General features: G+C 38.3%; 1 protein-coding gene across 1 annotated transcript; it reads right to left on the bottom strand.

Moving 5' to 3' along the window:
* Positions 1-1722: 1722 nt before the first annotated feature.
* Positions 1723-3276, bottom strand: LOC104420371 (putative UPF0481 protein At3g02645). Its single transcript, XM_010032226.3, has one exon. The coding sequence runs from the start codon at positions 3274-3276 to the stop codon at positions 1723-1725; it is 1554 nt and encodes a 517-aa protein (XP_010030528.2).
* Positions 3277-11791: the final 8515 nt, after the last annotated feature.

Below are 11791 nucleotides of genomic sequence, written 5' to 3'. Positions count from 1 at the left end.
TCTAATTGGAAATTTTCCTTAGAAGCAAGTACTATTAGGTCGTGCTGTTCAGTGGCTAGATCGCTTGCACGGTCCTTTCCTATGAACATTAGGTAGCTTTCCCGCACTAGGTTATGCTGCAGCTGTCCTATCTCTGATAACTCAACATTCTAACAAAAGGTGTCTCCAACCTAACCATCTAAGGTTCTCCTGTTGTGTCTCCAACTGACAATGGTTATAATCTTTCCTTTCAATAGTCATCAACTAATGATCATTATTCCAACATCACCAATGACCTGACATTCCTAGCTTTAACGGCTGATCTTTTTGTTCGTTGGCGCTGTTTACAAACAAAATAAGAGACGATTTCTTTTCCTCTCAAATAACACTTTTGTCCTTTAAATCTTCAAAAATATATGTACTTATTATGGTAAATATTATACTAAGAATAACTTTGGAATCATCAAAATGTTTTGGGAATTTCTCTAATTGGTGAAGCGGCGTGAATGAATAGAACTATTCACCGAACATGAAAAGAGCGATTATGAAATATATATACGACTGAAACTAACTCATGCATGCACTTTTGACATAACTGCAATTCCAAAAGTTAACTGTGCTAGTGTGAGAGTACTTCCAGGCTGGGTTGGTGCCCACTTGTACCGTAAAGGACAAAATCATAAGACTTGATATAAGAAAGGTGAAAGCAGATAATATATTATTGAGTTGATCTATAAATGTTACGGTTGGATGACATCGATCCACAATTTAAAAAAGTAAGTGATTTGACAAATCTCAATCACTACGTGACAATAAATATGGGACATTATCTACATTAGAAAGTTCCGACACAATAAATGTACAACCCGAGATTAGATCTCAAATTGTGGTGGTGCCACACAAGTCATTCAACACTCCAAGGCACAAACCAAAATTTATTCATTCGGAGGGGCGGAAAATGTGGTCCTTTTCTATGTCTGACCTAGGGGTTAATATTGGGAAATAAGAAAGAACAAAAAAAATTACCCCATATAGTTTAATTATTCCGATTCAGACTTTTTTTTTGGTCGGTCCGATTCAGACATTTACTATTCACTCGTATGCCTCTACTATCTTTGCTCACATAAAAGTGATTTAACATCATCAAAATTTTTGCAATGCTTCGAAAAATCGTTTATCTCGTAGAGATTGCTAATCTCCCAGCAAGATTTTTCAAGTCTCATTTTCATATCATGCATGTGGTATGTGTGAGGAGACGGAGTAAAATTTCGTTTAGCTTAATTTGGTAGGCAAAGCCCAAGAAGAAATCGTTGAAGATGAGGACCATAAAGTCCCCTCACCTTTCTAAGAAATATGATCCCTTTTAAGTACATATTAGGTAGATAAGTTCACAACTCAAATTAATTTTACTTTTTTTTTATTAGCGACACATTAGGAATAAACCTACAGAATCGATGAAAATAGCTCATAGACTTGAGGCATAAAAATAAAAATTATAAGATCTTCTTGGGAAATATATTGCCTTATTAAACTTGAAATTACACGATAAATATAGTTCATGCAGTCTAATTTTAACCACCATAACTATTTTTTATTCATTAGGAGGTGAGACCACCGCATCTCGAGCATTCATCTACAAATTAGCTGCTATTAATCAATTAGCCACAGTCCTAATTCCTAGATTTTCACCAGAATTTTATCACCCCTAAATCACTCAGCAACCAATTTCCTCTACATGAGGAATCAAGAACCCAGCCTATAGTAACCATAGACTGCATAGAAGGTTTGTGCTAAAGTAAGCACAAGCAAAACTGAAGCAGCAATGAAGGAAAAGATTGACCAGGGATTACTAAAGTATTTGTGCTTGAGACCGGCTTTCCATGTATTCCACCTGCGCTGGTAGTGTCGGTTCACCTCCTCACATAGTTTAGAGAGATAACTGCCATGGACGTCGAAGACCACCTCTTGGTAAAGTCGGTTGATGAGGTCAGCAACCTCGGCATTGCTCCCGAGCCAGGGCTCGATGATCCCGCACTTGTGGAGGTACCTGACATCCTCGGCAGAATTGATCAAGTGATCCATGAAGATTACGTATGAGGTGATGTCGTTGCTGCAATCTATGTGAGACTGCTCAAAGGCAATCAAGTTGAGGAAGAGCGACCTCGTCCCATCATGGATCAGAAGCTGGGGAATCCAGAGTGTCCCACCTTCAAACTTGATGTCCCATAACCCGCCCGTCTCACTCTTCTTGAACCTGATCCCAGCTTCCCGAAGCTCCGTCACGGAGTGAATGAGTTGTTGCGGTCTCTCCAAACGCCGAATCTGTGCCATTGACTCTGGCCTCGGGCCCGACCCCAGGAGGCTCAGCCGGAACACTTCAAGGCAATGGAACCTCCCATGGTCGGGTAATTGGGCGAACTCCTGGCTGTTGCTACTAGGTTTGGTCTGAGGGTCGCCAGTGGGCTTTAGAGGGCCGAAGAACTCTAGTGCAAGATCGGGCACACACCTCTTCTGGTCGGGCTCGCTGAGTTGGAGCAGCTGATCGAGTATGAAGAGCGGGATCTGATTCTCGAGCATGATCATGTCTCGCTGGATCTGAAGTATCGATTCCCGCATCGAGAAGATAGGGTCATTGGGAGGGTAGCCGAGATTCTCAAACCCCTTGGCATATCCCTGAAAAATTTCGATCACAAAGCACCCGTCGAGAATCATCATCTCCACGAACTTCTCGCTGGTCATGTCTATTGGCCCTTCATAGCAGCCGCGAGCTTTCTCCTCGACCTCCTTCATAGAGTCTAGATAGGGGCCTACTTTATGACTGTTGCGCGTGAGCATGCGTTGGAGGCAGCGCCACTTGTGCCGTTCCATCTGACGGACCTGCGGTTCATTGTGGTGGTACGGCCCGAGGGAGACGATCCTGGGGACATAGGCGTTGTCTTGGCCATCCCTGAGATACTTCGGGATCTTGTAAATGGAGAGCTTTGGCCAAGAGCGTGCCTCGTTGTCCTGGCAAGCTTGCTCCAGGTTCTCTTTGATGGAGATGACCCATTTGGACTCGGGCGTCCCCGACTCGTCTTTGGATACGACTTTGCCCCCGTTGTTCTCAACCTCATTCTGGAAAGCCACAAATGGTTCTTGCGGTGGCACGGGAACCTGGTCATCCCGAGGCTGTTGTTGGTGGGGGTGCTGATTTACTAATTCTGTGGATGCATTGGAGGTCGGTTTCTTCCGGAGTAATTTCACAGATCTTTTCATCTTGCGAGGAATTGAAGACAGTAAATTGAAGAGACGAGCCATTTCTGTGAAGAATTGGTCTAATTTTCTCTTTCTTTTCCTTTCTTGGGTAGTGATTTTTAAAGTGATGCTAAGCCAAGAGAAAGAAGGGAGAGATTTTTAATTTCTAGGGATATTGGAACAAGGGAGGGATTTTTTTTCAACATCGAGATTCGGAATGAGCTTTGTGAGATTCTAGCCCATATGATGTCACGTCGATTTCGTCATCATATTGATAATGTGAAACTGTGATTAAAAAACTGCCCCACCTTACCTGTAACACGAGCGACAATTATGGGACTGGCTGTGGAAGGAATCAGACACCTCTCATGTTCAACTGGAAACACATTTACATATAGTCCGCCTGTTTACATCTCACAGAATGGGTGGGTTTTTACTTTGCCCTTTTAGCCTTTTAATAAGATTTTAACGGGCCAAATATTTTAATTATCAGTGGGAGAAATAGATATTCAAATGTAGTAGCAATATGCATTCAGGAATTGGTGATAATGCCTCACTTCCCTTAAGAGCAGCGTTTAAGGACACCACTATGCCCATCTGACCTCTCGTAGAAGCTGCTTAGGAAGTTTTGATTTCTTCATCTCTCTCTTTGACCAAGATGTGTGCATGCTCCCATCTCAAGTTCATATAGAACGAGATGAACTGCATAGAAGATGAATGTGTGTGACATAATTGACATGAAATGATAAATGTGCTATACAAGAAAAGTTTGAGGTCATTCTTCAATGACTCGAATGTTTGGCCTCCTGAGATATGCATAGACTTGAGTATATATCAAAAGTTCATGAACTAGATTGAATACGTATAAAAAGGTCATCAACCATGTTGAATAAATTAAAAATTCATAAATGATATAGCATATTGAGTTCAAGTTTAGGGACCACATTATATATTCGGGTTATCAATCACCACTGCAAAGATAAGCTATTTGGACACAGACATAGTGAAGGAACGTTGTGTGACCTCCCTTGTCAACGTTTGGCCAAACCAAAGCAAGATGACAAATCAGGTTCGACTTTTGGATGATGTTTATTCACGCGTCCATCTAATCGTCAATCGCATTTCCTATGTTTCTAAATTCCCTTCTTCCTACGCCGAGAATACGCATGTTCGGGAAATAAAGATGATGCCCATGAATTATCATTATTCCATTTATCACTGAGATAAGATGCGGGATTAAGATCAGACAGAGATAAGGATGCAGAAAATAGAGAAAAGAGAAGATTGAAGAATTGTATAATTTTTCTTTAAATTTGGTGTCTATTACAATCACTAGTGATAAATATTAACAAAAGAATTGATAACCACTAGAGGAGATAACGTTTGCATTAATCTTGAATTGTTTATCATGTGGATATTTTGATTGTACTCTAGTTCATATTGTTCGATTCCTGTGTATTATGTGGATATTTTGATTGTGCTATGATTTTGTTGCGAGCTAAAGATAATGTTTGGTTCTGATGCAAGCTAGAATAATTGACAGTGGACTGGGTCAACAAGATTGAAGGAGATGGTTTCCAAGTGTCAAATTATTTGAATTAGGATTAAGTGCTTAACCGAACATTCTAAAGGTCTATTTTGAAAGAATTTTCCTAAGCTGTTCGTATAACTCACGCATGAAAGACGTTCTTCCTCCCTTTGTTGAGAAGGTTTTTCATGTAATATTTATATCTTGTGACGGTAAAACATTTATAAAAAAGAAAAGAAAAAGAATGAAAATTTCACAACTCACGGATCACGTTGATCTTAAATAATGGAGAAATGCTAAGCCCGGGCTACTGAATTGATATACAAAATAATGTGACAAATTGCTATTGAACGTTGAAGATGACTCAATTACTTTATTGTCCACTTTCAATTTGCCATAGATTTTGTAAATTGCTTTTAATGTATATTTAGCATTACTCGGATGTGACAATATAACGGAAGAAATAAAACAACATCTCGGTTGTGTACCAATGCATGTAATACTTTTCTTTTTCTGGTAGTTGTGGTTTCCCTTTCCTCTAGCCACTCTTCTAAGAAAGGTTACAAATATGAACGTGATTCGCATTCATATTTAATTGGTTTATACGGTGGTAATGTTTATAATGTGTAATATAACGAGGCATGGCAAGAACAAACCACAATAAAGTTCTTTTTCTTGAAATTAATGATCGAAAGACGGTTGGGGCTCACATCTTTAAATGAATGCAACACGTCCAACGTAGTACCATGTGCGTCGAGTTGTCCTACGCGATGGCCCTTTATATTGAATCTTGACCCATTGACTTTCTTCCTCTTTTTAGTCATGCACTAGTAGTTCCGCGATTCCAATGGCCAACTTATTACAAATTTGCCACAAGACAATCTCGTGCCTCCTCCTCCCCAAATTAAATAAATGATACGATCGCACTATTTTGAAGTTCTCACGCGAGATATTTAAATCCATGGGATGACCATGGGAACTTGTTAGATGATACCTTTTGAGGATGATGTAAATGCTTCTACATATAGGCGGTTTGATTCCTTGTTATCATACTTCCCACGTCCCCTTCTCAGTTTTGTTAATCGTTATTAAAATAAATTCCCACTTGTTCAACTCTGTAATTGGAAACAATGGAATTATGTAATATTTGGTGGGGAAGTTCACGAGAGACCTCAATTTGCATTTTATGTTTGGCAAAAGACAAAATTACACGCGTACGCTTATCTTTTCCACTAGTTGAAGTCTTCTTATAGAAAAGGAAAGAATACAAATTGAGGTTGGGGCAGAGGTTTGATGCCTCCTAAGCCACACCACTTGGTCGCCAATCGCATCTTCAAGGGAAATTATTAGTTGATGCAAGATATTTCATGTTCACATAAGCCTCAGTCCCACCACTAATGGAGTAATGTTGTATATTGTAGCTTTTCATAGACATTTGGGTCATTGCACATGTGATCACTGTATTCCTATGCTTCTGACCTTTTTTTTTTTTTATTAGGTGTACTATCAACTTTCAATTGTTGACTGACACTGATCGACCAAAAATGTAAATGAACTGACACATCTCAACCTGCATGACAATGATTTATGGTGTTTTATCTACTTTAGAAAGTTTCATTTGACTTAATTTGGAGGGAAAATAAACTAGAAAGAATAATAATAGATGGGATGATGAACTCCTCTCACCTTACTAAGAAATGCTTCCCCTCTAAATCCATTTTAGGTAGATAAGCTTCCAACTCAAATTAATAGTACTTTTTTCTTATAAGCGATAAATTACGAATAAACCTTAGAGAATCAGTGAGAGTAGCTCACAAGTTTGAGGCACAGAAATGAAGTTCATTGAGAGATCTAAGGCACACCCAAATCAATTGTACTTGATAGTGATGGAAAATGTATCTTTTGACTAGGAGAGGGAAAATTTTATAAACTTGACCCCAGTCTAATGAACCAAGTAAATTACAACGGTTGATCTTGTGGGATCCACACGAGGAAGCCATGTGGGAGTCATAAAATCAGTCATTGTGCTTCACCCTGTCCAATATCTGAGTCCAGAGAAGAAATCGATGAAGGAGAAGAGGGAGTCCTGCAAACTCAAACTCCTACACTCTGCACCTTTTTGCCAGTTGTTTGGACTTATCACAAAAAGGAGGCTGCTCAGAATTTGCTTAAGTTACCGCCAAAAAAAGGAGAGATTTAAAGGTTCTTTTTAGCCTAGCAAAAAAGTAAATGTTAAGAAAAGGGTTTACAGCGGAGAGGCGAAGAGCGAGCTACAATTAGGTAAGCACCTTGTTATACCTTAAACCTGTCTTTAACCAAATCAATTCCTGCATCATTCGAGGAAACATGTTATCGCCATTGAAGCTGATAAACCAAATCTATCTTAGCATCAATCACGAGTTAGAGCTAGCCTTTTGAGCACAACCTACAAAACATGAGTAAACTGTACTAATATACATAAAATATTAAAATACCTCAAATATGTAATAAAATATATTTATATATTCAATTTATTTTATAAAATATAATTAAATTTGAATATATAAATAAAAATAAGATTAGACTAAAAAAAAATTGTTATTTTTTGTTATTTTGAATTTCTTATATCAAAATTCAAATATTATTTATATTGAATAAAATTTTAATTTTATTAATTTAAGAAGTTTGTTATTACAAAAAAATGACTTTCATATTATAAAACTTAGAAATCCTCATACTATTATCCCACATCCCTATGAGATGATTTTATCCCGATTATACCATCTTATATCCGATTTTATTTGATTTTGAACAGACACCATACACAAGATACTAAATTTTATTATATTCTGAATTTTATCTCAACTGTCAAACGGGCCCGTGAAAATAAATGCACCTTTACTACTAGTACTAAGGTTGTCTCCATGCGACTAGGTCCTTGTTAGCAATACCCTAACCTCTCTCTTACTGAGACAACTCCGACCCTCTTTACGATCTGGAAAGCCATCCATGCAAATCAAAATCTTGACCTACACGGTCCAATCGGAGTCACAAGCAATCTTGAAAGGAGAGACTCCATCCGCTTTGATAACGCTCTCTTTCTCTGCGATACTGAATAATTCCATGTTTTCAACTAATGAAGCCCAAAATCAGTCAACCGTGCTCACCAAAAACATTCCTCTCTCCGCAAGACGACACAGAGCACAAGCAAACCGTCCAAATAATCCACGGGGCTCCGCTTTTTCCATAAGATATGGCAAATCCAGCAACATTCATATATCTCAAATGAGCAAATCTCAAAGAAGAAAGTACTTCCTTCCATGTTGAAAATTTCAACTTCGTTTCTCTTTTCTTCTTGACTGAGGCCGAGCAAGTTGTTGACATTTTCATTTTTTTCAGCACTCCTGATTTAACAATTGCTCTTTCTTTTTTAGTTTATAAATAAGTCGACGGGAATAGCTATTGCTAATGCAAACGGGAACATCTTCAATTTGGCACTTCAAAAATTCCGTATGGTTTTTACTAATACATTATGCTTAAAATTAACTTGTTTTTCAAATATAGTTCTCATTATTATGAAATTCAGATAACCCCATACTCGATGGTTATGACTGATGAGTGGTAGAAATCATCAAATCATGGTACTTTATAATTAGTGTTAACACCAAAAGTTGACTTCGTAGGCTGCCATTAACTGATAAGGCCCACCGGGCTTAGAATGGGCACGTTGGTTTGGGGGAGTTCAAATATGACCATAGTTGCGATTACCGATGGCTCGACATCAACCACAATTTGGGAAGCAAGACGATAAGAAAGAGATAGGTTACCGAAGCACTCGGTGTCAATTACTTTGTGGATAATATAACACCGCTACTGAATAGCATGTTAAGTTTTCCGATAATAATTTGAATTTGAAGCACTAACCGCCAGGGCAGTTATTTGCTCTATCTGGCTAATAAATAGCCGAAGAGAAGTTGTTGTTGAGGTCCGGAAAAAAAAAGGACGGAAACAAGGCAACTGTCATCTTTTTATTCACATTTTAAATAGCATTTACTTTTGATTCATTTTCTGATATTTTGAATTTATAATCTTAGTTAGTAACCATTGTCGTTAGAACCAGTTACCTCCTTTCCGAAACAACATGGAACCCAATACACAAAAAGTCAAAGAGCTAACTTTTGGTGAAGATATTTCGTTTGTGAACATTCTCAACGAAACAATTAGATAATAATTCACAACAAAGAGAATGTAATTAAGACAATACGTTGAATTAACTATAATAGCAAGTTAATCTACGTTTTTGTTTATGCAGAATAGTTTGAATTAAAGTTGTAATCAGTAATTACAATTGAATAAACGTAACACTTCCAATCATGATTAGAACTCAATTAAGGATGGAGCCACTCTTTAGGTTGAAGGTGGGGGAGGGAGGCGAAAATCATAGACCAGATGTGGAGTAAAAAAGAAAAATAATAATAACACAAGAATTTTGAATAAGTTTGAAAATAATAGTTCAATTTAAAATTCTGTAAATCTTGTTCTCGATTTTTTTTATGAACCCAAATAAGTATTTGGACAAAAGAATTTTTTTTTTTTTAATGATGACTCTTGATTTTAATTATACAAATTTTAAAGGTTATGTTTCAGCAATAAGTTTTACATTAAAATTTTCGATTAATATTGGCTTCGTCCACGCTTTAAATATTTCTCAATAATGAAAGTGTTACGAAAGCAATGTAGATTGCCATGCGGGTGATTCTACTCTGACAGCAAATGTTGAGAAATGTTTGAGATTATGACTACCGGTGGGTTTCGTTTACAAATACAAGTTTCAAAAAAATTACTTTTTGGTAGTGTGATTACAAAATGTACGTGTTCATTTTCATATACTTCTGCTCAATAATACTTCAAGTTATTCCCTTGATGTACAGCAATATTAAATTGGAAGATTTCATTTTTAAAATATAATTTGATCCGGTTATACTTATATGCAGGTCACAAAAGCTAATCCACATCCTTATCTCATTATCGACAATAAGATAATCAGAGCTGCGAGAATTGATGAAGATATATGTACCTGAAATCCAAAAATCCTTGGATTGATAACATCTTATACACGCGTCATTATCTAGCTGCATCCTTGGAAATTTACTGGAAATTTATGCGCTAATACAAACATCCAATACTTGTAGTTTTCAAATCCACTCATGCTATAAAGAAGAATTCCCAAAATGGAGAAAAGAACATACTGCCATCAGTCAAATGAAGATAACAGAAGTTTTACTAACACAAGAAAGTTAGAGAAGGTAAATTACCAATTTACTTTATTACTACCTCTACTTGACATGGAAATATCTCCTCGGTATCTGCAAAGTGCCAACGTATTGGCATATTACTCTACTTGACACAAACTAACAGTGAAAGACAATGGTTTTGGGAATTGTAAAGGTTGCAGGATCAACAGCAGTAGCAGATTTGACGAGGACCAACACGGAAAGATGTATAGATAGATTAAAAAAATTTGAACAAAACGAGCCAGTGCAGAGCCGGAAAAGAAAGGCTCGTTAGAATAAAAGGACCTTTTACTGCTAGGGTTGCCTCCATGCAACAGGGTATTATCAGCATTACAGACTAATCCATCTCTTACCGAGCGTTTACTTCCGACGGCTGGCACTGGATCAGCATATGAAGCATCTGAAACTACTCCTGCCCTCTTCACCACCTGGAAAGCGACCCATGTAACAAACAAGAATTCAAAAGGGTCAGACTACGTCCACTTCGATGTCGCTCTCTTTCTGTACTACGTTAGAGATTCCATATTTTTCGACTGAAAAAAGTCCAAAGTCAGTCAACCCTGCGTGCCAACAGCATGTCTCTCTCGACAAGACGACACAGAGCACAAGCATACCGACCAAATAAACCACGGGACTTCGCTTTTCCATATGATAAAACAAATCCAGTAACATTCATGTGTCTCAAATGGGCAACTCTCAAAGAAGAATGCCACAGCTCGACCACAAGAGAAACTATATGCGAACCCTCACTTTTCGAACTTCAAGAGATTTTGCGGAATGACGAGGCAAAACCTGGTCGCTTCGCCCGAGAGTGATGGTAGCTCTGCCTCCCGGAGAGCCTCGGTCATTTCCACATCCACAAAGAAAGAACGCGGTGGCGGTAACCGCTCTCATAGTTATCGAGCGGGGCAGTGCAATCCACGACGGCGGCAGGAGGTGGGCCGTGTTTCCGTTAGGCGCTAGATGCCGTGCAAGAGACGACGACGACAGACGGAGCTAAAGAAACAGTCGACTGACAAGCTTCGGAGGAGGAATGTGGGCAATGAAGAAGCTCGAATGGAGTCGGTTCAAAGAGTCGTGCAACCCATTTTCCGGGCTTTTCTTTTTTCTCGTCCTTTATTTTTTTCGGTGCCTCTATTTCCAAACGGAAAAATATCTAAATACACAACCATTTCAGTGTATTTTACTAACATCTCCTCCAAATAAGATAAATTTTCATATCTAAAGTTGTGTTTGACGTGTTGGTAGGATTACGGTTGGGATAGCTTCGCCATTTTACTTCCAATTGGTAATTGCAATTAGCTATTGATGAGATCTGGCGGAATTAATCATCGTCATTGCGGGGGTGTGTGTGTTCCTGGTATTCTGGGGTTGGAAAGACTCGTCGTAGTTAATAACCCGTGCCTTCAAGTTTGGAGATCTTGGTGGAAGATAGTAGGGATTGAGTTTGCGTGAGATCGGTAAAGCTGGTGTCTTTAATGTTTCGGGAGTGTTTTGTGATGCTTTTCAATTAAAGAATTACTCCTAGGTTTAGTTGATTTTAGGGGGCCCTTTGGTATTTTGTCATTACGATATGCTATCGATTTTATTTGGTGGATTTGAAGTGCTTCATTTTGGAGGAAAAAGGTGGAATCGTGTGTTCCAGGTATTCTGACTTCAAGGTATTTTGAGCGCAGAAGGATTCGATCAGCGTGATGATTTTTTGCCGTCAATTTGGATTTCTTGGAGGAAGACGAAGTAGTTCTAAGATGGCGAGAGAACAGTCAAATTGGTGTTA

The sequence above is a fragment of the Eucalyptus grandis genome, chromosome 9, assembly GCF_016545825.1.
Source record: "Eucalyptus grandis isolate ANBG69807.140 chromosome 9, ASM1654582v1, whole genome shotgun sequence".
NCBI classification, from domain to species: domain Eukaryota; kingdom Viridiplantae; phylum Streptophyta; class Magnoliopsida; order Myrtales; family Myrtaceae; genus Eucalyptus; species Eucalyptus grandis.
Note: the sequence above shows the minus strand (reverse complement) of the source record. Positions and strands in the feature narration are given on the sequence as shown.